Source organism: Oncorhynchus clarkii, chromosome 22, assembly GCF_045791955.1.
Source record: "Oncorhynchus clarkii lewisi isolate Uvic-CL-2024 chromosome 22, UVic_Ocla_1.0, whole genome shotgun sequence".
Taxonomy (NCBI): Eukaryota; Metazoa; Chordata; class Actinopteri; order Salmoniformes; family Salmonidae; genus Oncorhynchus; species Oncorhynchus clarkii.
Genome location: NC_092168.1, coordinates 37,824,119 through 37,850,375, shown reverse-complemented (window position 1 = coordinate 37,850,375; position 26,257 = coordinate 37,824,119). Strand labels below are relative to the sequence as shown.

At 45.2% G+C, this 26,257-nt stretch overlaps 1 protein-coding gene across 2 annotated transcripts; it reads left to right on the top strand.

The window, feature by feature from the left end:
* Positions 1-10,169: 10,169 nt before the first annotated feature.
* LOC139380856 (ETS translocation variant 5-like) lies at positions 10,170-24,909 on the top strand. Of its 2 annotated transcripts, none has more exons than XM_071123989.1 (13): positions 10,170-10,297; positions 12,147-12,280; positions 12,799-12,892; positions 13,074-13,121; positions 14,043-14,093; positions 16,618-16,741; positions 16,866-17,165; positions 18,340-18,644; positions 20,428-20,490; positions 20,951-21,019; positions 21,819-21,988; positions 22,210-22,311; positions 22,508-24,909. In XM_071123989.1, exons 2-13 carry the CDS (start codon positions 12,233-12,235, stop codon positions 22,724-22,726), a joined length of 1,593 nt encoding a protein of 530 aa, XP_070980090.1. In that variant the 5' UTR covers positions 10,170-10,297; positions 12,147-12,232; the 3' UTR covers positions 22,727-24,909. The 2 variants fall into 2 exon arrangements, with proteins under 2 accessions (XP_070980090.1, XP_070980089.1); XM_071123988.1 differs by having other exon boundaries at positions 22,210-22,317.
* Positions 24,910-26,257: the final 1,348 nt, after the last annotated feature.

The following is a 26,257-nucleotide window of genomic DNA, read 5'->3' as shown; positions in this document are numbered from 1 at the left end:
CAGCGCTACAGGGAGACAGGATGGACAGCTGATCGTCCTCGCAGTGGCAGACCACATTTCACAACACCTGCACAGGATCGGTACATCTGAACATCACACCTGTGGGACAGGTACAGGATGACAACAACAACTGCCTGAGTTACACCAGGAACACACAATCCCTCCATCAGTGCACAGACTGTCCGCAATAGGCTGAGAGAGGCTGGACTGAGGGCTTGTAGGCCTGTTGTAAGGCAGGTCCTCACCAGACATCACCGGCAACAACGTCACTTATGGGCACAAACCCACCATCGCTGGACCAGACAGGACTGGCAAAAAGTGCTCTTCACTGACGAGTCGCGGTTTTGTCTCACCAGGGGTGATGAGCGGATTCGCGTTTATCGTTGAAGGAATGAGCGTTACACCGAGGCCTGTACTCTCGATTTGGAGGCGGAAGGTCTGTCATGGTCTTGGGCAGTGTGTCACAGCATCATCGGACAAAGCTTGTTGTCATTGCATACAATCTCAACGCTGTGTGTTACAGGGAAGGCATCCTCCTCCCTCATGTGATAGCCTTCCTGCAGGCTTATCTTGACATGACCCTCCAGCCTTACAATGCCACCAGCCATACTGTTTGTTCTGTGCGTGATTTCCTGCAAGACAGGAATGTCAGTGTTCTGCCATGGCCAGCGAAGAGCCCGGATCTCAATCCCACTGAGCACGTCTGGGACCTGTTGGATCGGAGGGTGAGGGCTTGGGCCATTCCTTACAGAAATGTCCAGGAACTTGCACGTGCCTTGGTGGAACTGGCAAATCTGGTGCAGTCCATGAGGAGGAGATGCACTGCAGTACTTAATGCAGCTGGTAGCCACACCAGATACTGACTGTTACTTGACTCCTCCCCCCTTTATTCAGGGACACATTGTTCCATTTCTGTGAGTCACATGTCTGTGGAACTTGTTCAGTTTATGTCTCAGTTGTTGAATCTTGTTAATTTCATACAAATATTTACACATGTTAAGTTTGCTGAAAATAAACGCAGTTGACAGTGAGAGGACGTTTCTTTTTTTTGCTGAGTTTATATAAACTGAACAGTACTGGACCCTAAATCGAACCTTGTGGAACGCCACATGTAATGTGTATTTTCTCTGAGTTATGTTCACCAAGGGTGACAAAATAATTATTGACCTGTTAAATAGGTCCTAAACCAATTTAGAACTGGACCGGAGAGGCCAACCCACTTCTCCAGTCTGTCCAGAAGGAGGTTTGAATTATTTTTTTTATATCACCTGTATTTAACCAGGTAGGCCAGTTGAAAACAAGTTCTCATTTACAACTGTGACCTGTCCAAGATAAAGCAAAGCAGTGCGACAAAAACAACACAGAGTTACACATGGGATAAACAAACGTACAGTCAATAACACAATAGAAAAATCTATATACAGTGTGTGCAAATGTAGTAAGATTAGGGAGGTAAGGCAATAAAAAGGCCATAGTGGGGAAATAATTAACATTTATCATTAACACTGGAGTGATAGATGTGCAGATGATGATGTGCAAGTAGATATACTGGGGAGCAAAAGAGCAAAGATAAATAACAATATGGGGATGAGGTAGTTGGGTGGGCTATTTACGGGTGGGCTGTGTACAGGTGCAGTGATTGGTAAGCTGCTCTGACAGCTGATGCTTAAAGTTAGTAAGGGAGATTTTTGCAATTTGTTCCAGTCATTGGCAGCAGAGAACTGGAAGGAAAGGTGGCCAAAGGAGGAGTTGGCCAAAGGATATACCTGCTGGAGTGCGTGCTACGGGTGGGTGTTGCTGTGGTGACCAGTGAGCTGAGATAAGGCGGGGCTTTACCTAGTAAAGACTTATAGATGACCTGGAGCCAGTGGGTCTGGCAAAGAATATGAAGCAAGGGCCAGCCAACGAGAGCGTACAGGTCACAGTGGTGGGAAGTATATGGGGCTTTGGTGACAAAACAGATGGCACTGTGATAGACTACATCCAATTCGCTGAGTAGAGTGTTGGAGGCTATTTTGTAAATGACATCGCCGAAGTCAAGGATCGGTAGGATAGACAGTTTTACGAGGGTATGTTTGGCAGCATGAGTGAAGGAGGCTTTGTTGCGAAATAGGAAGCCGATTCTAGATTTAACTTTGGATTGGAGATGCTTAATGTGAGTCTGGAAGGAGAGTTTACAGTCTAACCAGACACCTAGGTATTTATAGCATTCCACATATTCTAAGTCAGAACCGTCCAGAGTAGTGATGCTAGACGTGTGGACAGTGTGGGCAGGGATCGGTTGAAGAGCATGCATCTAGTTTTACTAGCATTTAAGAGCATTTGGAGGCCACGGAGGGAGTGTTGTAAGGCGTTGAAGCTCGTCTGGAGGTTTCTTAGGGCCAGGGGGCAGTGTTTGGGAAGTTCGGATGACTGACGTCAGGCCCAGAAGCTAGGATACGCATATAGTTGATAGCATTGGATATAAAACACTCGGAAGTTTCTAAAACTGTTAAAATCATGTCTGTGAGTATAACAAAACTGATATGGCAGGCGGAAACCGGAGGAAAATCCATCCGGAATATTTTTTCTTGAAGTCACAGGCCATTTCAATTCTAGCCTATGGGATATACAAATAAAAAGGCCCCAGGTTGCAGTTCCTAAGGCTTCCACTAGATGTCAACAGTCTTTAGAAAGGGTTTCAGGCTTGTTTCTTGAAAGATTAACAAGTAGTTGTAGTTTTTCCAAGGTGTCCTAGGTGACTAGTAGTCTTGTTGCGCACTTGAATGAGGTGCACGCTCTTCGTTATTTATCTTCCCTATTGAACATACTATTCTCCGTCTTAAATTTGATCATTTATTAGATATTAGAGTACCTGAGGATAATTAGAAACATCGTTTGACTTGTTTGAACAAACTTTACCAGTAACTTTTTTGATTTTTTTGTATGCATGTTGAACAAGTGGATTACTGAAATCAATGGCGCCACATAAACAGACTTTTTTGGATATAAAGAAGGACTTTATCAAACAAAATGACCACTCATTGTGTAGCTGGGACCCTTCAGTGTGCTGCAAACAGAGGAAGATCTTCAAAGGTAAGTGATTTATTTAATCACTATTTGTGATTTTTGTGACGCCTGTGCTAGTTTGAAAAACTATTTTGATATTGGGCACTGTCCTCAGATAATCAATCGTATGGTATGCTTTCGCGTAAAGCCTTTTTGAAACCTGACAATGCGGTTGGATTAACAAGAAGTGAAGCTTTTAAATGATGTAGGACACTTGCATGTTCATGAATGTTTAATATTACTATTTTGTAATTTGAATTTGACGCGCTCCAACTTCACCGGATGTTGTCGATCTTGATCCCGGTAACGGGATCGGATCCCTTTAACACAGTATCCAAAGAAGTTTACAGAATGGTGTCGTCTGCGTAGAGGTGGATCAGAGAGGCACCCCCATAGAGACTGCCAGAGGTCCGGACAACAGGCCCTCCATTTTGACACACTGATCTCTATCTGAGAAGTAGTTGGTGAACCAGGCGAGGCAATCATTTGAGAAACCAAGGCTTTTGAGTCTGCCGTTAAGAATACGGTGATTGACAGAGTCGAAAGCCTTGGCCAGGTCGATGAATACATTTGCACAGTACTGTCTTTTATCAATGGCGGTTATGATATCCTTTAGGACCTTGAGCATGGCTGAGGTGCACCCATGACAACCTCGGAAACCAGATTGCATAGCGGAGAAGATACGGTGGGATTGAAAATGGTCAGTGGTCTGTTTGTTAACTTGTCTTTCGAAGACTTGAGAAAGGCAGGGCAGGATAGCTATAGGTCTGTAACAGTTTGTGTCTAGAGTGTCTCCTCAGAACATCAGCTATCTGGATTTGGGTGAAGGAGAAGCGGGAGGGGGGACTTTGGAATGTTGCTGCGGGGGGTGCAGAGCTGCTTTGCCAAGGTCGCGGAAGCCAGGTGGAAAGCATGGCCAGCCGTAGAAAAATGATTATTGAAATTCTCGATTATCGTAGATTTATCGGTGGTGGCAGTGTTTCCTAGCCTCATTTCAGTGGGAAGCTGGGAGGAGATGCTCTTATTCTCCATGGACTTTACAGTGTCCATAAAACATTTTGGAATTTGTACCAGATTATGTAAATTTCTGTTTGAAAAAGCTAGCCTTTGCTTTCCTCACTGACTGTGTATATTGGTTCCTAACTTCCCTGAAAAGTTGCATAACGCGGGGGCTATTCGATGCTAATGCAGTACGCCATAGGATGTTTTTGTACTGGTCAAGGGCAGTCAAGTCTGGAGTGAACCAAGCGCTATATCTGTTCTTAGTTCTAAATTTTTTAAATGGGGCATGCTTATTTAAGATGGTGAGGAAAGCACTTTTAAAGAACAACCAGGCATCCTCTACTGACGGGATGAGGTTAATATCCTTCCAGGATACCCAGGCCAAGTCAATTAGAAAGGCCTGCTCGCTAAAGTGTTTTCGGGAGCATTTGACAGTGATGAGGGGTGGTCGTTTGACCGCGGACCCATTACAGATGCAGGCAATTAGTCAGTGATCGCTGAGATCCTGGTTGAAGACAGCAGAGATGTATTTAGAGGGCAAGTTGGTCAGGATGATATCTATGAGGGTGTTAATCATATCCCATTTTAGGTCACCTAACAGTACAAACTCTGAAGATAAATGGGGGGCAATCAATTCACATTTGGTGTCCAGGGCACAGCTGGGGGCTGAGTGGGGTCTATAACAAGCAGCAACAGTGAGAGACTTATTTCTGGAAAGGTGGATTTTTAAAAGTAGAAGCTCGAATTGTTTGGGCACAGACCTGGATAGCATGACAGAACTCTGCAGAAGATTGCAACTCCGCCCCTCTTGGCAGCTCCATCTTGATGGAAAATGTTGTAGTTGTGGATGGAAATTTCAGAATTTTTGGTGGCCTTCCTAAGCCAGGATTCAGACACAACTAGGACATCAGGATTGGCGGAGTGTGCTAAAGCAGTGAATAAAACAAACTTAGGGAGGGGGCTTCTGATGTTAACATGCATGACACCAAGGCTTTTACGGTTACAGACGTCAACAAATGAGAGCACCTGGGGAATAGGTGTGGTACTGGGGGCTACAGGGCCTGGGTTAACCTGGTCGTCTAGTGCATTGGGAACAGAGAATAAAAGGAGCACATTTATGGGTGTAGATAGATTCAGTGGAGGTGAACCTAGGTGTTGAGTGACTATGAGAGAGGTTTCGTCACTACTACGCTAGGTGAGTGGGAGACACAGCATTCAGAAAGCTAGCGGGCCGAGGCTAGCAGATGGGTCTTCGGCTACATCGCAAAGGAAAGTCCTGTTGAAACCACATCGGACAATTACGTCGGCAGACCAGAGGAGATGGATCAGCGTGGCTCTGTGTCAACAATAAAGGGTCCAGGCCAATTAGCAAAAGAGGTATTGTAGCCCAAGAATTCGCTGGTATTTGGGCCTAGCTCGAGGCTAGCTCAAGGCTAACTGGTGCTTGCTTCGGGACAGAGGCATTAGCTAACAGTAGCCACTGCGTGGCAGCTAGCTAGCTACGATGATCCAGTGTAATGATCCAGAGTGGCAGGAATCCGGTGATGTGGTAGAGAGAAGCAGTCTGATATGCTCTGGGTTGATATCTTGCTGTGCAGACTGGCAGGTACTGTCCACGCTAAAGCTGGCTGGTGTCCAAGCTAAAGGCGAAGACCGCTTTATGGAGGTTGTAATGAATAAAAATAGCAGATCTGTACCACATTGGGTGAGGCGGGTTGCAAGAAAGCATATTTAGTTTGTAGATAGAAAGTGAGGTTAAAATATATACAAAAAAATGGCTATTTACACGGAATAAGACACGGGATAAGACAAAGACAAACAAATGTCTGACTGCTACGCCATCTTGGAAAACCAACCATCATGGTCAACAGTGTTGAACACTTAAATCTAAGAGTACAAGGACAGAAAGCTGTTTGCCACCTGTGTTTGCTTTAAGATCATTTACCACTTTAACTAAGGCTGTCTCTGTGCTGTGGTGGGCATGAAAACCAGATTGGAATTTCTCCAGAATTTTGCTTAAGAATGGAAGGTTGGAGATTGGCCAAAAATTGTTAAGAGCTTAAGAATCCAGATTACTTTTCTTCAGAAGGGGTTTCACCATAGCAGGCCAATAATAAAAAGGCCCTCTACTGTAAATTGACCTCTCCTCCTGAGACCTTAGGGGCCAGGCAACAAAGAATCCACTATCCATGTATTTATCTATTCCTACTATTCACATTTCCCTGGATATTTCTCATTGACGTTTTTAAAGGGAGGGTTTGAGTTTATATACAGAACTCCCAATTTAGTGGCTTTGGTGGAAATGACAAGGGTTTACTACTGTGACCCCTGTCCCTTAGACACTAATCCTACCACCACATCACATATGTGCACAGACACACACACAAGCGTACATGCACGCAAGCATGCACACAGGTACACACATACATGGGCACACACACACACAGGGTTCAAGTGGCTCCCTTCTGGGTTTATACTGTTTACAATTATAACATGAGAGTGGAACAAGTAAATTTTCAAACAGGACAGAACATTTACAGTTTGTCCTTTCTGGCCACCCGTGAGAGTGAATGTCATTCCAGGTAATGTGTTATCATTTTTTTATGATTATAAGTTCCCAGCCAGCACTGAACCTTAAATGATATATGTGTATGTAGTGTGATACTAATGAGCCTGGAAAGGTTTTCATTGACAAATCAAATCAAATCAAATGTGTCAAATGCGCTGAATACAACAGGTGTAGTAGACCTTACAGTGAAATGCTTACTTACAAGCCCTTAACCAACAATACAGTTTTAAGAAAATACCTTAAAAAAGTAAGAAATAAAACTAACAAATAATTACAGAGCAGCAGTTAAAGAACAATAGTGAAGGGGGTTACCGGTACAGAGTCAATGTGCGGGGGCACCGGTTAGTCAAGATAATATGTACATGTAGGTAGAGTAATTTAAGTGACTATGCATAGATAATAACAGAGAGTATTAGCAGCATAGAGTGGGAGGGGGTGGGGAATGCAAATAGTCTGGGTAGCCATTTGATTAGATGTTTAGGAGTCTTATGGCTTGGGGGTAGAAGCTGTTTAGAAGCCTCTTGGACCTAGACTTGGCGCTCTGGTACCGCTTGCCATGCGGTAGCAGAGAGAACAGTCTATGACTAGGGAGGCTGGAGTCTTGGACAATTTTTATGAACTTCCTCTGACACCGCCTGGTATAGAGGTCCTGGATGGCAGGAAGCTTGGCCCCGTTGATGTACTGGGCCACACACATTACCCTCTGTAGTACCTTGTGGCCGGGCAGTTGCCATACCAGGCAGTGATGCAACCCGTCAGGATGCTCTCGATGGTGCAGCTGTAGAACCTTTTGAGGATCTGAGAACCCATGTCAAATCTTTTCAGTCTCCTGAGGGGTAATGAGTTTTGTCTTGCCCTCTTCACGACTGTCTTGGTGTGCTTGGACCATGTTAGTTTGTTGGTGATGTGGACACCAAGGAACTTGAAGCTTTCAACCTGCTCCATTACAGCCCTGTCGATGAGAATTGGGGCGTGCTCAGTCCTCCTTTTCCTGAAGTCCACAATCATCTTCTTTGTCTTGATCACGTTGAGGGAGAGGTTGGTGTCCCTTCACCACACGGTCAGGTCTCTGATCTCCTCTCTAGGATCGTCTCTCTCTCTCCTCTCTAGGCTGTCTCGTTGTTGTCGGTGATCAGGCCTACCACTGTTGTGTCATCGGCAAACTTCATGATGGTGTTGGAGTCGTGCCTGGCCGTGCAGTCATGAGTCAACAGGGGGTACAGGGGCGGACTGAGCACGCACCCCTGAGGGGCACCCGTGTTGAGGATCAGCATGGCAGATGTGTTGTTACCTACCCTTACCACCTGGGGGCGGCCCGTCAGGAAGTCCAGGAATCAGTTGCAGAGGGAGGTGTTTAGTCCCAGGGTCCTTAGCTTAGTGATGAGCTTTGAGGGCACTACGGCGTTAAACGCTGAGCTGTAGTCAATGAACAGCATTCTCACATACAGTTGAAGTCGGAAGATTACATACACCTTAGCCAAATTCATTTAAACTCAGTTTTTCCACAATTCCTGACATTTAATCCAAGTAAAAATTCCCTGTCGTAGGTCAGTTAGGATCACCACTTTATTTTAAGAATGTGAAATGTCAGAATAATAGTAGAGAGGAGGATTTATTTCAGCTTTTATTTCTTTCATCACATTCCCAGTGGGTCAGAAGTTTACATACACTCAATTCGTATTTGGTAGCATTGTCTTTAAATTGCTTAACTTGGGTCAAACGTTTCAGGTAGCCTTCCACAAGCTTTCCACAATAAGTTGGGTGAATTTTGGCCCATTCCTCCTGACAGAGCAGGTGAAACTGAGTCAGGTTTGTAGGCCTCCTTGCTCACACATGCTATAGGATTGAGGTCAGGGCTTTATGATGGCCACTCCAATACCTTGACTTTGTTGCCCTTAAGCCAACTTTGGAAGTATGGGGGTCATTGTCCATTTGGAAGACCCATTTGTGACCAAGCATTAACTTCCCGACTAATGTCTTGAGATGTTGCTTCAATATATCCATACAATTTTCCTCCCTCATGGTGCCATGTATTTTGTGAAGTGCACCAGTGTGTGCACCGGAGGTCTACAATTCTTTTTCTGAGGTCTTCGCTGATTTCTTTTGATTTTCCCATGATATCAAGCAGGGGCAGGTACACCTCCAAATGACTCAAATTATATCAATATGCCTATCAGAAGCTTCTAAAACCATGACATCATTTTCTGGAGTTTTCCAAGCTGTTTAAAGCCACAGTCAACTTAATGTATGTAAACTTCTGACCCACTGGAAATGTGATACAGTGAATTATAAGTGAAATAATCTGTCTGTAAACAATTGTTGGAAAAATTACTTGTTTCATGCACAAAGCAGATGTCCTAACCGACTTGCCAAAACTATAGTTTGTTAACAAGAAATTTGTGGAGTGGTTGAAAAATGAGTTTTAAAATGACTCCAACCGAAGTGTATGTAAATTTCCTGACTTCAACTGTAGTTGTTCCTTTTGTCCAGGTGTGAAAGGGCAGTGTGGAGTGCAATAGAGATTGCATCATCTTTGGATCTGTTGGGGTGGAATGCAATTTGGAGTTGGTCTAGAGTTTCTGGGATAATGGTGTTGATGTGAGCCAGCCTTTCAAAGCACTTAATGGCTATAGACGTGATTGCTACTGGTCGGTAGTCATAGTGTTCTTGGGCACAGGGTCTATGGTGGTCTGCTTGAAACATGTTGGTATTACAGACTCAGTTCTTGATTAACAGGAAATAAACAGAAAATTAACTGAATTGCTGTAACCCAATTGAAGAATAATGAATAGGTAATTCCAACGTGAAAAGTCAACTTGGTACAAAATGAAAAATGGGTTGCATAGATATTAGTTTGCCTTTATTTTCTTTATTAGGTTAAACAAAAGGGGGAAAGTAAGTTGAGTGTTGAAAGAAATAGGTTGCAACTTGAAATATAGGTTTGCCAATAACCAAATATAACACTTGGCATTGAATCATATGGTTTAAACTAATTTATTATAGTCAGTTAACACATGTTTTATGTTGATAGTATGGGTATGATCTGTCTAGAATTTATATTTGTCTTAATTAAGGAACAGTTAGAGCAGGAAAGCAGCTGTGCACAGACTGTGCCACGTTCACCATCCGGGTAAATTGAATATTCCCAGGATTAAACTATCCATTCCTGTTTCAAAATGACGATCCTATCTGTCTTTGATAAAAACATACAAACACTTTGTTGAAGTGAGACTGTAACCATAGGTTTGTAGATTTCCACTGTCTGTTATTAGCCTACCAGGTTATTACACAGCTGGCCCTTTAAACATCTCACAGCGGTGACGAAACGTGAATGAAAGTGAATGAAACACAGCCATTCATTAAAAACAAATAATAGGACCTTTTGCCATCCACGTTTCCATTGGTCCTCGAGCACTTGAAATATAATTAATTAATTTCGAATGCCCATTGGTTACTCGCAAGAATGACAATGCCGACGAGCCAATGAGAGTGTGGCTCTGTGTACCACTCGAGCCCCAGGGAAAACCAAGCCATCGTTATCTAAAAGCTCAGTCAATTGTGTGAGTCGGATGGAACGCGTCAATTGATCATTGAACAGAGACGTTTCTGTCTTTTTTTTTGTATGGATTTTTCTATTTCGTTCTTGTCATACTGTAACTGAATTGAAACGCGCACAGGGTGAGTAGTCTGAAATCTGAGTTGTTATTTTGCCTGGATATCCATCTGTGGCGATGGAATATCAATAAGTTTACGATCGCCTGCAACAGCAAATTTAGATCTCTGCCATGGGCGAAAACGGATCGCCATCTTTCTCCAAGAAAACATTTACTTTGGCAACCATTTTCTCTCGATTTGTACTAATTGCTGTGTAGTATTGCTCGTTCTTTATCTGAGTCTACATATTTATTTTATCTCCGATTCGGAAGACTGTTTTCTGATTTTATGAATGGAGAGGTCAGGTTATTTTCTTCGTAGTGTTTCACACGGATCGAGTTTCACTTCATTAAAAAAAAAACATGTAAAGGTCCGTGAAGGGGGGGGGGGGGGGGTTGTCGGTCGGATGTTATTCATCAACCCCTTCAATTGCTTTGAACTTGCTTGGAAATAAATTACGTTAGCGTTTTCAAATACATAATCAGTTTTCCCAATTAGGAGTCTTGATTTTCATCAGCAGTCTGCAATATAGGCTATTGTCTTTTTTTGTTTGCCTACAACTTTCCACTTGCTGCTTTTATAGGGCAACTACCGAATTTTACTCCAGATATGATTTAACAACATATTGTTGGTATCCATTACTGAGAATGTTCAACAATTCTAAAGCACCATGCAACTAGACACGGACATTTTTAGAATATACATATTTGACCGAATCCATAACGAAGCCTGTATGGCAAAGTTAAGGTTGGTCAAATTCTCTTTCACCAAACAGTACCTATCCTGTAACTCCCAGTAATTGGATACCAACAATCTTTGGTTAGATCTCATTATCTGGAGTAAAAATCGGTGGTTACGTTTAGGCTACACCAAGTTACATGATCAAATGTGGGAACTTTAATTATATTTTGGGGGGGGGGGGATAAAACGGATCACCTGCTACTTTGGATTTGTGGCCATTGACAACGCCACTGTTTTCAAAACTTGTTTAAAATATGCTTAATGTTGTACACTATGATTTGTCCACTGTTGTACTACCATTTTATGCATCAGTAAAGTTGTCTGTGTATCTACTGTGTCGCTGTAATGGCCGGTTATCGCTGTATTAGTCATCCATTTAATATAATAAACGGGTGAAAGTATAGTGACTCGTGTCAAGCTCAAGGAGGTTTGGAGTGGGAGAGCTATCCACGTGGAATGGAAGGTTATGAATTTACTATTTGTTTTATTCCCAGCCCATTCTCTGACACTTTTTCTGTCGGGTTTTATGTGCAAGTGCGCGTAACTTCCCTATGCCCAGGGGATATGGAAGCTGTGCTAGGATTTTATATTTAAAGGTCACTACGAAACAAGTAATTTGCCTCAGTATGGAGAGGTATATTGTAACAAGATGTTTCTATTGGGATTTATTTATAGACAGGATTTTCTGTTTAATATTCTTCAGTAATTCGTTAATGAGTAAACAAAATTAAATAACACTCGTGCTCTATACAATACGGTGGCGTCAAATGCCTCAGTGTGTAGGGTTGAAGACCCATCCTTGAAGGTTTCCCCTGCTCAGTCATAGCTGATTATGAATGCAGTCTCCTAATCGCCTGAACAGATGGGTGGCTTTGCTTTATGTAAGAGTTACATACGTCACACAACTACAGCGTGTATTTAAGTTGTGCATGCAGGACATGCTCTAAACCAGCATGTTCAGTTAGAAGAGCTGTTGTTGCAATAGGAAACAAGAGCAAGAGGCTGTGCGGGTTATATGGGTTCTGATAGGACCCTAGTGAAGTGTCTATTTTTGTGAAAGAAACTGGATGATCGAGTACTCTAGCAGAGTTGAACTACTAACATATGTTTTCTATTTTGTTTTTGTCCACAGTTGAACAGTTAGTGCATAAAGTGACTTTTGCGATATCGCTTTAAAGCGAAGACCCTTTTTTGGGAACCTTTGAAGACCTGGATAACATGGACGGATTCTACGACCAGCAAGTCCCATTTATGGTCCTACCCAATGTAAGCATGCCCCTCATATCTTCATAGAAATATAATGACTAGAACGCTCAATGGGAATGCCCAATCTAATTATTCGATTTGTATGGTTCTCTTGGATGTCGCTTTAAGGCAGGCAGGCAGCCCCCTCCCTCCCACCTCTCTGATTCAGAGGGGTTGGGTTAAATGCCAGAAGACATTTCAGTTGAATACTTTGTTGGACCACTGACTAGATACCCCCCTTTCCCTTTATCAATCAGGAGCATGGTCGTCATCATTGGCTCTGTTCCAATATCCAAACTTCCATACTACTTGCAATACAGAGTCAGAATGTATTGACCATGTATTCTAAAATGGTTTGCTAGTGTGGCTATTCAAACAGAGCAATAGATTGAGGTTTGTCAACATTCCAACTAGAAGTGGAGGTGATGTAACATTCTCAAGTCACACCAGAGGCATATTTACATACACCAGAGGCATATTTACATACACAGCTGAGTCACACTAATCAGCTCTAACTAATAAGTTGGTTATGATTTCAGCAAAAATCTCATGTGGAGGAACCATACAGCAGACCAATCATAGACAGCAGGAAAAGGAAGTTTGTAGACACAGTACTCGCCCAGGACACGGAAGGTAATTGGACAACTACTTATTCGTTACCCTTTGACATCAGCATGAGCCACCCGACACAACTATACTTTTTATTCCTGTCATATGTAATGTGGATTGTTAAAGTGCTCTCTACTTACCAATCTGACATTTGAACAGAGGTCTGTAGGCTCAGTTTAAAAAAATAAAAGCAATTCTGTTTCAGACCTCTTCCAAGACCTCAGTCAGTTGCAGGAAATCTGGATTGCAGAAGGTGAGTTATCTAGTAATCATAAAATGGGTGGTTTAGGCCCTGAATGCTGATTGGCTGACAGCCGTGGTACATCAGACCATATACCACGGGTATGAGACAACATTTATTTTAACTGCTCTAATTGGTAACCAGTTTATAATGGCAATAAGGCACCTCAGCATATTGGCCATATAACACACCCCCCTCGGGCCTTATTGCTTAAGTGTACCACAGAGTTGATACTGAATGCTTCCCTTTTTCTGCTGAATTTCTTTTGATGTATTCTGTTGCTCTCAGCACAACCCGGCAGTGCTTGCCCTCTGGTAGACATTGGTTATGTTAATTCAATCTCATCCATAGACTTTGGAAAAGTAATACAATTCCCCTTGAAGTAGCTGTCGTCAATACAGGCAGAAAAATAAGTATTTTCTTTGGAAAGAGGGTGACCAAATGGAGAAAAATGTTTTGGGTGATTGAATTGTGTTTCCAGATGGTTTTTGAGATGCATTGAGCAAGTGGGCAGATTAACCTAAAAATGAGAATTTGAAATATTCATCACTTTTTTTTCTGTGCATTAAACTACAGCAAAGTCTCATAAATAAGCAACTATGCTGACCTAAGAGTCCTTGAATTTAACTACAACATTTCTATCAACGTTCACTTTTTTTTTTAAATTGTCGCACTCTAAATTAAATGACAAATCTTAACAGGCATTTTCTACCCTTGAACCACTGCAAGAGTGGTATTACTCGTCCATTGTCTTGGGATTTTAACAAAGTTCCTAAGTATTTCCCAATGTTAATTTTTTCTGTGGATTGAACAAAATAGCTTTGGTTCCTTTTGAATAAAGACATCAAGATGAGATTTACAGTTTGTTGTTCACCCAGTGGAAACCCAGTTAGTATACACTTGTTTAACACTCTCTCTTTTCTCCCTAAACAGCCCAGGTGCCTGATGATGAACAGTTTGTCCCGGATTTTCAGTCGGATAGCTGTGAGTACCTGAGATGTATTATTTATACCAGGCTGGGATGTAGAGGTGTCAAGTTCCCCGACGCACACAATGTTGCAAGATCTGATCTTGGGACTGCTGCTGTGCTTGTCTGAAAGACCTAGGCCTTCAGGATTAAACCGAGCTTCACTGAAGGAGCCATTTGCCCATAGAAATGTTAACTCAGTTCATTCTGTCTTTACTCTGCTCCATTGACTGGGTTCAGATAACAAACCCTGATGATCACTCTCTCATATTCTCCTGGTCTCTCTCATTCTCCTGGGCTCACTCACTCACACACCATCCTTAGAGGGCTTTCATCCTGCCAGGGCTTGATGCCATTCTTCTTACCCTAAAACATCCTTCTTTACTCTGAAGAGACTTTCCCCTCCTCCCATTTTGGGTTTAATCAGGCGATTGGCGTGGGGCATCACATGAGCCAAGCTCATAATCTGATTTCACACTTTCATGCACTCAAATCCAGCCTCTGGAGTGGGATGGATTCCTGGGGGTGGGGGTATCCAATAGAGTCCCAGTCCACACAGCCCTTCTCCCTCCCCCTCTCACAGTACAGCTTCACCTCCCCCATTAGTCAGCAGTGCACAGAGCCTTTTATATGGCAGCCAAGGGAAATATTTGAGTTATGTTCAGTGGAGTGTTTTATGATTTCCCCCCCCCCCCCTCTTACAGTTTGTTTTTGTCTGATGTGGCATCAGAGACAGGGTGTGGTTGCTGGCATCTGTCTTTGTTGCTGTTTTGGACCCCGATCTGCATGGTAGCCTAGCATACTGTAAATGACTGCTGAGGTGCTGCAATATATTATTAAGGTTGCTGCTGTCATGTGTGTTTAGACAGTGGGGCCCATGCTGGGGTGTGTAGTAGGGCTTGTGAGGTCTCTGTGCAGTATAGTTCTTGACCTAGCCGTTTGGGTGCATGTGTAAGTGTGCAGGATAGTGTAGCAGCGACCCCATAGCCAACCGGGCCAGGCTCTCTATTCACCAGCTGTCACATGGCAGCCAATGTCCTCCACACACACTCCTGTACTGAACCTTGCCCTCCAATCATCTCGACCCCTGTCTAGGAGAGTGGGGAGGAAAGACTGCTTATTAGCTGTGCCTTCATTTCCCATTCTTCATCCATTTTCTCTCGCTTTCATGTGTTCCATCTGAGGCAGTACTGCATGTGATCCTGCTCTGAGCTTTTATAGTATGCATGAGCAGGGAGCTCTGCTCACATGCCTATTGGTTCCCTGTCACCCCTCCCTTCCCTGGTCCATCAGTTAGGGTGACGTATCCAGCTCCTGTTACGCCTCTCGCCTGCGCATCCGGTTTCACTGGCCCATTATGTGGTGCGGGAAATGGGAGCCGACTGGAGATCTAATGGTTAGAGAGGAGAATTATTGAATTACGGCCACACTGATTCATGGGTAATGACCAGGGCTCCCCCTATTCCATATAGTGCTAACCTTTTGGCCAGAGCCCTATGGGTGCCATTTGGGAGGGAACCGGTGTCTAATGGACATCTGACGGGAGAGGACGGTGATGATAGTATGATACTGATGGAAGTCTGATGGAAGTTTTCTATTGGGCTGCCACCCGGGGCTGGGCTGGGCTGGGCTGGGCTGGGCTGGGCGGGGCTACGACGGGGTTGGGCTGGGCTGGGCTGGGCGGGGCTACGACGGGGTTGGGCTGCGACGGGGTTGGGCTGCGACGGGGTTGGGCTGGGCTGGGCTGGGCTGGGCGGGGCTACGACGGGGTTGGGCTGCGACGGGGTTGGGCTGCGACGGGGTTGGGCTGCGACGGGGTTGGGCTGCGACGGGGTTGGGCTGCGACGGGGTTGGGCTGCGACGGGGTTGGGTTGGGCTGCCACCCGGGGTTGGGTTGGGCTGCCACCCGGGTTGGGTTGGGATATGCGAAGGGGTTGGGTTGGGATATGCGAAGGGGTTGGGCTGGGATATGCGAAGGGGTTGGGCTGGGATATGCGAAGGGGTTGGGCTGGGATATGCGAAGGGGTTGGGTTGGGATATGCGAAGGGGTTGGGTTGGGATATGCGAAGGGGTTGGGTTGGGATATGCGAAGGGGTTGGGTTGGGATATGCGAAGGGGTTGGGTTGGGATATGCGAAGGGGTTGGGTTGGGATATGCGAAGGGGTTGGGTTGGGATATGCGAAGGGGTTGGGTTGGGATATGCGAAGGGGTTGGGTTGGGATATGCGAAGGGGTTGGGTTGGGATATGCGAAGGGGTTGGGTTGGGATATGCGAAGGGGTTGGGTTGGGATATGCGAAGGGGTTGGGTTGGGATATGCGAAGGGGTTGGGTTGGGATATGCGACGGGGTTGGGACGGGATATGCGACGGGGTTGGGACGCGACGGGGTTAAGTGGCTCACAGCGCTGATTGATAGTCTTGTTTTCCCCCAATGTCCATTCATTGAAAAATGGAGGATACTGAATAACCTCTGACTTGTTTTCTAGGTTGATTTAAGTAGCGCTAAAAGTGTTTGTAATGTGTTTCCCCTCTCTCTTCTCAGTAATGTTTCATGGCCCCCCACCATCCAAGATTAAACGGGAACTGAGTCCTTCTGAAGAGATTTGTCCTTGTAACCAGGAAAGGAGTCCCATGCCGTATGGAGATAAGTGCCTTTACAGCGACAGGTATGGACCGTTGTGTACACACACACATTTTATGTTACTTTTCACCACACCAACAAAAGAGACAAGTATTCTGACCATGCTGACACAAGCCTTCCGTCTGACCGGCCTCTGTCTCTCTCCACAGTGCCTATGAGAGGAGACCCAGTGGGGCCTATAAGCCATTGACCCCTCCCTCTACACCCGTGTCACCATGCAGCTCTACCAACACCCCAAGGACACACCCAGTCAGCCAGCAGACTCCTTCCCCTCATCAAATACCCTATCGGAACCAAGCGCAAGGGCCACACCCCCTGCAGCCTGACAACCAAGCAGTTGGCCCAGCCCACAACCAGCAGAGGCCACTCCCCCTCCAGAGCCCAACCTATGCAGTGCCCTGCCCCCCCTCACTCCTCAGTCAGGAGGGTAACTACAGCCCTGAGCACAGGTGATTGGTCCTATCCTGCCATGCTTACTGGTATAGGAGTTAATCATGAGGGAGCCTGAGGCTTACTGGTATAGGAGCTAATCATGAGAGAGCCTGAGGCTTACTGGTATAGGAGCTAATCATGAGAGAGCCTGAGGCTTACTGGTATAGGAGCTAATCATGAGAGAGCCTGAGGCTTACTGGTATAGGAGCTAATCATGAGGGAGCCTGAGGCTTACTGGTATAGGAGCTAATCATGAGAGAGCCTGAGGCTTACTGGTATAGGAGCTAATCATGAGAGAGCCTGAGGCTTACTGGTATAGGAGTTAATCATGAGGGAGCCTGAGGCTTACTGGTATAGGAGTTTATGCAAATATGGAGTTTAACATCCACATTGCTGAACAGGTGAATGACTCCATCCAGGTGTTTACTAACATCCTAACTAATGAGCCTGTCTGTATAGAAAACTCCTGACCCTAGGTTAAATGTAAACATCCAGCTCAATAAGACAGGCGTTCGCATTTCCATTGCATTCTGAGACACACCGTGCAATTTAACACAGCACCAGTGGAGAGGATCAGGCTTTGTGACTAATGCTGCCTTTAGGAGGGGTGTGGAAGGTCCCCTATATTGAGGAGTGAAATGTGCTGTCAGTGTGGGAACCCCCATGGGAACAACCCACTGCTCCGTCACCCCCACCTGTGACAGGACTCCTGGTGGGATGTGTTGACGCAGGGCATGTCATCACCAGCCAGTAATATGCAATCTTTGTGTAGCCAGAAGCTGTTGGCCTTGTCTCGATCTTACGGTCACCGGAGAATCTTTTATACCTGCTAGCTATTGACACCTGCCCCCATCTCATTTACAGCTTGTATTCGCAGGCTTGGTTCATTTGGTTCCTGAGTGGTGCGCGTTGCGTTTTGGTCTTAAGCTGGACGCTCAGTAGTTCCTCAATGGTCGAAGACTAACTCACATTTACTGTAAATGTATGCCTTATATATTTAAACAGTTTTCATCAAGATTCCATTCTCTTTAAATCTGAAATGTTTTTAAGCTACAGTTTTCATAGCCATCAGTAGTATAAGAGTCTAATGAACTTTAAATGCATCTCTCTGTTCAAACATTTGTTTATAGCCACAGTTTTCATTAATAATAACCTTCCACCCACCCTCTCCCATGTCTTCCTCCACCCCAGGTTCCAGAGGCAAATGTCGGAGCCATGTCTACCCTTCCCTCCCTCTGAGAGCCGGACTCACCCTCAGTTCCTAGCCCAACCGCAGGCCCCCAGCCACAGTGCCCTACCCAGGGACGGGAGGCCCCCCTACCACCGCCAGATGTCTGAGCCCCTGGTCCCTGGTCCCGTGCCTCAACACGGCTTCAAGCAGGAGCTGCTGGACCCTCGCTACACAGAGCAGGGTGTCCCCTCCATGGGTCCCCCTCAGGCTGCCTTCCACCCCATGGCCATCAAGCAGGAGCCCCAGGACTTCTGCTTCGACTCTGGTGAGTGGCTGGCTACCTTCAGGCTCCTCTGGATCGGTCACCTACACTACACAGACTACAGCATTACAGCTGACCCACAGGGTTGTGATAGGGTTTGAGGGGTGTGACTCTTGACATTGGTTCCAAATCTTTACCCTTAAGTGTACACTCCTTAATGCATTGGATTGGTGTAAACACATGAGTTTCCACCATATTTCTTCTACCCTTCCTTTCTTTCCATAAAGTGGAGTGAACAAGTGCACCCTTAGGACAAAGGGAAAGTGAAACAGGAAACCACCTTGGGGCTCTCTGATGCAGGTTGCTGTCCTAGGAGAGTTAGTCCCCTCCAGACAGGCTGCATAGGAGCAGACTGGTTATATGGTGAAAAGTGTCTGTCCCTGTTGATTTTGCTCGCTGGCACGCGGTTGTTAGTTTTAGCGCAGCAAATCCCAGAAACCATTAACAAACACAACCGTGTAGACCCTCGCCTCACACCGCCCTGCGTCAGCAGTCGTAACGCACATACAGACATCACTGTGTTACTTCCAAATACGTCAACCACTCTGCTCTGACAGTCAGGCCAGTAAAAATGGGTCTCTTAGCCTGACTTGAGCCTCGGCAGGACAGAGGGGATGAGCAAATGGGTCAGTCATCCCCAGGCACAGGGAAACCTACTTCACAAGTATAGGGCTACCTAGAATAGATTTGGGCCACTGCGCTGTGTTTACAGAGGGCGCTAGAATGCAAGTATGAACACTACATGGATGTAATGGACTTATGCCGCATGTCCTTGTCCCAATAGCAACGCTGTGTACCTAATAAGTTAGCCCACGAGAAGGAGAATTCTGTTTTACTTTTCATCTCGATGCCCACGCACCCCAGCTGTTGTCCCTATTCCGCCACCAACACCCACCTTTCCTTCCGTCCTCCGCCCAGGCCAGCTTTGCACTGTCCCTCTTTCATTCTCCCTCTCAGCTTTATGATTGGGGGGCCAGTGATGTAATGCCAAATCCTCTTAGCTTCTTACAACCTATAAATACATGCGTCAGCATAAAGGTCCACTGGCCCGGCCTCTGTCTCTCTCTGGATGGCTGGATAAGAGCATAGCCAGTAGCCACCATAGTCACATCACTTATTTGTCTCTCCTGGTTGGGACTGCTCACCACAACGGATGTGTCTGAAATGGCCCCCTGTTCCCAATACAGTCTACTACTTTTGGTTTCTGGGCAGAATGTGTGCACTATATACTGAATAGGGTGCCATCTAATGCAATTGGATAGAGGATCCATGATGCTTTAACTAGCCCAAACTTGAGAATACTAGTGTAAATGCTTTGTAAATATGGCCCTAAAGTGTGATAAAGATCTGATCCTTAGGAGAGGACAGGAAACCGAGGGGTGGAGTGGGACCGTGGGGGCTTTTCCAACTCAGCAGATCGGGGGGTGGGGCTTGACCCCATGGGGACCAGCCAGGCATAACATGATTTGTCATGATTTGATGTGGGTTGGCTAGTGGACATCTACAGCCCAGCTGATTGGTTGCTAGGTCGAAGTCAGTTGTATAATAGAGGAAGTGCTGCAGCGGCAGGTTGATAAGAGTTGAAGAATGTATCGTGTTCATCCTCATGTCAACAACCATGGGAATGGGTTGTTGCACCACACATAGACAGAGACGGAACGTATCCGTAAATGGATACTGCTTGTATGTACAATCTCCTTTTACTAGCGTGCAAGCAGAGCAGTGTTCTAAATATACTCCTGTCAGAGGTCGATGTTGATATGTTGTCTCGTCCTCCCTCTGTTAGAAGTGCCTATCTGTCAGTCTACATTTGGAAGAGCAGGGACCTTCTACCAAAACAACCATGAAAGTAAGTATCCATTTCCATCTTAGCAGTGGCATGTTTCAAGTTTGAATTCCTCTGTAATAAATACATAGGAAATCCTACTCAAAGCTCTCGCAATAAAAATGTTATGAGGGCTTACTGGTAGCTGTTGCCTCTCTGGTTGTGACTTATTGAGAGGTTATAAAGTGCTGCGTGGTTGGGGAATAGGACATGCTGCAAGGTACAAGTCAACATTAGAATGACGTCTCTTGAGATGTTGCATCTATCAATGAGGCCTGTTTTCACTGTTTCAACACCGCTCTGCAGCACTGCTGTCCGCATCATGTTCGCACAACATACTTTCCCACTCTTGTGAAGCTACCTGGCTATATTGCTTTGTGAGCAGTTTAGTCTCCCTGGAAATAGTAGCTGGCCTCCACAGCTAAATGTAGGCTGTGTTCCCATGCCCTCCCCTGGCTAGCTAATCTCTCTCTTCCAATCACAGGTTTCTCCTTTGACAGAGAGCCTCACCTGTACTATGATGATACCTGCGTGGTTCCTGACAGACTTGAAGGTAAGAAAATACTTTACATTACTTTACATGGGCCGGGCGAGAGGTATTTGAGCAGCATGGGGTTCATCCTGTCCTTGGGGGGGTTAGGGTTAGGGGGGGGGGGGGGGGGGGGGGGGGCTTTACAAGCATCACAGGGGACTCCGTCTATACTCAACTGCTGGCAGCATTTGAAAGGACAGGATTATTACTATGCCTGTTGCATCACTGACTAGAGAGGAGAACTGTAGAAAGTCTCCTTTGAGCAGCAGAGATGGCAGGCGGGTGCAAAATGAGTAGCCTGCTCCCCTTCACAGTCCACAGCTCATAGAAATGTCTCACCACACTAGCTAGCTGTCGGGTGGACTAGCAATTTTAACTCGCTAGTTCATTATAATTGAGGCCCCCATGATTAGCCAGATAATTAACATTTTGCACTAATGCCAAAGTTAGTTTTGACTATCTTAATATCCTTTTTGTGCTAGTTGGCTGTACCTGCACCAAAACTCCAGTATTTTTCCTTCATAGCTTGTTCTCCTTTTAAAATACGGAGCCAATTTTATTATCAGCTATTTTATTTCCATGACTGGTCAACATATTTTCTCATGGCTCTTGTCCATCTGCAGCAGACACATGGTGCGGAATGGCAATAGTCACATTATTGAATTGTAATACATATTGTATCGGCACCTAAGTATTGTGGTAATTGAGGTCCCTGTAAAAATTCCCAACTCTGTAAAAATAAAATACAATTTGCCTGACATGCTAGATGGCCAGGCTGCTCCAGAGTACAGTGCTCACTCCCCCCTCCCCCCAACCACAGGGAAGGTCAAGCAGGAGCCCTCAGTGTACCGTGATGGCCCACCCTACCAGCGGCGTGGCTCTCTGCAGCTCTGGCAGTTTCTGGTCACCCTATTGGATGACCCGGCCAACGGTCACTTCATTGCCTGGACAGGCCGGGGCATGGAGTTCAAACTCATTGAGCCAGAAGAGGTCAGTTGGAAATGTTTAAATAATTTTTTTGTTGATGAACTTGACAGATTCTCTTTCAAATGACTTTTTAGAGGTCAGTTCCTTGCCCTGGTCCTAGAAGTTGTTCAGGCCATTAAAAGTCAGTGTACTCATTCAATCCCTCCTTTTTTATTTAAATAAAAAATGAAGATGTTCAATCAGGCATTGTGACTGATTTAGTGTTTTCTGTCTGGTCTCTTCAGGTGGCTCGCCGCTGGGGCATCCAGAAGAACAGGCCAGCCATGAACTATGACAAGCTGAGTCGTTCTCTGCGCTACTACTACGAGAAGGGAATCATGCAGAAGGTAAAGGCAGGTTCACCCTTTCTAATCTTCCCCATTTTTCCTCAGCAACAGCCTGATGCTTCCTTGGCTCATTTGAATACGACCTTGGAGGGTGATGCAGCCATAGAGATCCATATTATATCATGTTAGAACTATTGTGTTCTATTTGATTCTGTGGATCTAACTAACTTGCTCTTCTCCGATTGGTCCTTTCCAGGTTGCTGGCGAGAGGTACGTGTACAAGTTTGTGTGCGACCCTGAGGCCCTGTTCTCCATGGCCTTCCCTGACAACCAGAGGCCCAACCTGAAGGCCGACCCAGACAGCCTGCCCTGCGTTGGGGTGGATGATGACACCCTGCCCCTCACCCACTACAAGAACACCCCTTACTTGGTGGACTCTGGGGAGCAGTGTGTAGTTCTACCCTACGGGTACTGACTGCCCCCCCCACTGCTCCTAAACCCAACCCAGAGATCAAGCTCCGACTGCTGAGGCTGAGCAAGAAACTGGATCAAACCTGAACCCGAAACCTCCCTCTCTCCGCTAAGTTACTCCTCCAATCCTGCCCACTTACGGATTAACATAACCCTCCCCCTAAAACGACTGAGGAGAAACCTGCACCAACCACGTTCCTTGGCATCATCTATAGTACCAAGAGAGGGGACCGTGGAAGTAAGGGTGTTATGGACTTCAGTGGCTCCGCCAACGCTCAACTCAAGGTGAACTGGTGTCATTGCTATGGAGACGAAGAGGAAGTAATGGACCAGGGGCCGTGTTATTATGGCAGCATGCCGGAGGACAGACCGATAGATCTCTGTGTAGACTGCAAGAATTGTAACAGTTCTGATTTTGGACAATCTGCTTTTTCTAAAATAATTATATTAAAAGTTAATTCTGACAAAAGTATCTATAAATAAAGCACTATTCTGTAGTTGCCTTTTTGGTCCCCAATAAATGTATTTTTCTGCCACGTAGTAACAATACGATCTGTGTAAGCAAGGGCTTTGATTTGCAAAAATAAATAGTAATATTTGAATATTTATAAAGAAACCTACATACCTGTTGGGTTCTGAGGACTTGGTATAGAAAAGAATGCTGTCTAGTCTACGATTGGTTAAGGATTTAGATCTGTAGTACTCCAGCCCAATAGGATATTCTATGGTTTCCATGGATGGATTCCTCAGACCAGTGACCTACGTTTTTGTTTTTAATGCTGCCCCAGCTGTGTATTTATCCAGTGTAATGAATGTTTGTGCTGGGCTAGCTGAGGTTACTAGTGAGTAGCCAGACTAGCTCGGAGTACTGTCGCTCGGAGTACTGTCGCTGCGTCTGGAATGACCCTATGCACTTCTTTACAAAACCCATATGGCTCTGGTCAAAAGTAGTGCACTGAATAGGGTGTCATTTAGGATGCAGACTCTGTCTTGTTGTCCATTCTCATTTCAACTGACACTCCACAACATTGATTTTTTTCATAAACTACTTCTATTTCCTAAAGGTTGTAACTAATCAGCGTTCCACCTCAAACAATAAATCCCCTGCAGGAATCTTTCATTTTCCAAAAAGGGACCACTGTCTATTTTTCCCAGAGATTTAGAATTTTTTAAAACATAAGGTTAACTCTTTAATTTTATTTTGTTGGGTGCTTGATGTTTCCGTGGCAGTGAGTGTACTAGATTCTTAAATGCACCAGGATGGCATCTTTCAGGACATTGCATGCGAAGGTGTGGAATTATACACCTTTCCCTGGAGTCCTCTTTCTACCAATTGCAGGTTGTCAACAAGAGACCTCTGCTTCTCTTTGCATGACAGTGTATTCAAACAAACTGTCCACTAACATATGGCTTTACTCTGGACAAAGAAGACAAATTGTGAAAGTTCTCTGCATTTTGTTTGTTTCTTAAATGGGGGGAAAAAGACAAACTTATATAAATATATATTTTTGCTAAGGCTGCATCTGATTTTATTGTATAAGCCTGTATAGTTCTGCCTATAACTCATGTATCCCTGTGACGTGATTATTACTGCAGATCGTTTTCTTTTTAGAGGCCGTTATTGGTGAGTGAAATGGTAGGATGAAGAGCGAGAAAATACTATTAGTTATAAAGAAGTAGTGTGACTTGGGTTCCGTTCAGTGTGGTGCAGTGGTCTAAGGCACTGCATCTCAGTGCAAGGGGTGTCATTACAGTCCCTGGTTCGAATCCAGGTAGTATCTCATCTGGCCGTGATTGGGAGTCCCATAGGGCGGCGCACAATTGGCCCAGCGTTGGCCGGGGTAGACCGTCATTGTAAATAAGAATTTGTTCTTCACTGACTTGCCTAGTCAGCCAAGGGGGGGGAAAAATCCCAAATGGCACCCTATTTCCTATATAGTGAACTACCTTTTGAAAAGAGCCCTATGGGCCCTGGTCAAAAGTAGTGCACTATATATAATGAATAGGGTGCCAATTCAGACAGTTAAGAGATGCAAGTATCCACCTCTAGTCTCTACCCTGACCTGACCAAGGGTTGTCTGAACTTGTATAGGCTTCACCTTCTCTCCCTCTTCACAATGTGTACCTTTACACTGCAAAGTTTATAATGATCTGTACTGGGTACAATAAACTCTACTTTCTGCTTCACTTCCGGTGGACTGATCTGTTTTGTCGTTCCCTGTTCCCGCTCCTCCTCATCCTCACACAGGCTGCGTTACCAAATGGCACCCTATTCCCTATAGTGCACTACTTTTATCCAGGACCCTGGTCAAAAATAGTGCACTATATAGGAAATAGGGTGCCATTTGGGACTAAACTGATGTTCTGCACTGAAGTGCTTGGCTTTGCTAATTACTGACAAGTCACCTTTTTTCCCTGTTTTTTCCTTCTCCAGTTGTGATATTTCCTTTGTTAAAGATTACCGTCTACTCTCCTATTGCAAATGGTTTAGCAATACTGACTAATATGGCAGGACTCCCTGGAAATCAGTGGCAATTGTTACAATGTACAGATGAATCATTGATCATCGTGCTCTCATGAATTACACCTTTTCTACCTGTACATGTCCTTGTTTATGTTTGATTTGTGTTTTTATGTCTGCACAGTGGTGACACAAATTCACCCACAGAGATAAAGACCTCTTGCAGTAAAATTAATGAAAGCAGTGAGTTTGTTTCACTCTTTTTATTTTAGGCTAGGATGACATGTCCAAAGGATTCTTGAAAGTTGGATTATTCTTCAAGCAGGCTAGTTTTAACTCTGCGTAGGAGTTGAATGTTCCCTGAGTATGTACAACGACAAACATTAGCCGAGTCTGTACAAGGACAAACAGTAGCTGAGTCTGTACAAGCTAAGCGCCAGTACAGAGACAAAGTAGAATCTCAATTCAACGGCTCAGACACAAGAGGCATGTGGCAGGGTCTACAGTCAATCACGGACTACAGGAAGAAATCCAGCCCAGTCAAGGACCAGGATGTCTTGCTCCCAGGCAGACTAAATAACTTTTTTGCCCGCTTTGAGGACAATACAGTGCCACTGACACGGCCTGCAACGAAAACATGCGGTCTCTCCTTCACTGCAGCCGAGGTGAGTAAGACATTTAAACATGTTAACCCTCGCAAGGCTGCAGGCCCAGACGGCATCCCCAGCCGCGCCCTCAGAGCATGCGCAGACCAGCTGGCCGGTGTGTTTACGGACATATTCAATCAATCCCTATACCAGTCTGCTGTTCCCACATGCTTCAAGAGGGCCACCATTGTTCCTGTTCCCAAGAAAGCTAAGGTAACTGAGCTAAACGACTACCGCCCCGTAGCACTCACATCCGTCATCATGAAGTGCTTTGAGAGACTAGTCAAGGACCATATCACCTCCACCCTACCTGACACCCTAGACCCACTCCAATTTGCTTACCGCCCAAATAGGTCCACAGACGATGCAATCTCAACCACACTGCACACTGCCCTAACCCATCTGGACAAGAGGAATACCTATGTGA

Excerpts from the sequence above, each read along its gene's own strand:
- LOC139380856 (XM_071123988.1), top strand. The coding sequence starts at position 12,233 with ATGGACGGATTCTACGACCAGCAAGTCCCATTTATGGTCCTACCCAAT. Across the intron at positions 12,281-12,798 it reads CATTTATGGTCCTACCCAAT|CAAAAATCTCATGTGGAGGA; the intron begins GTAAGCATGCCC and ends TTATGATTTCAG. Across the intron at positions 18,645-20,427 it reads GGACTTCTGCTTCGACTCTG|AAGTGCCTATCTGTCAGTCT; the intron begins GTGAGTGGCTGG and ends TCCCTCTGTTAG.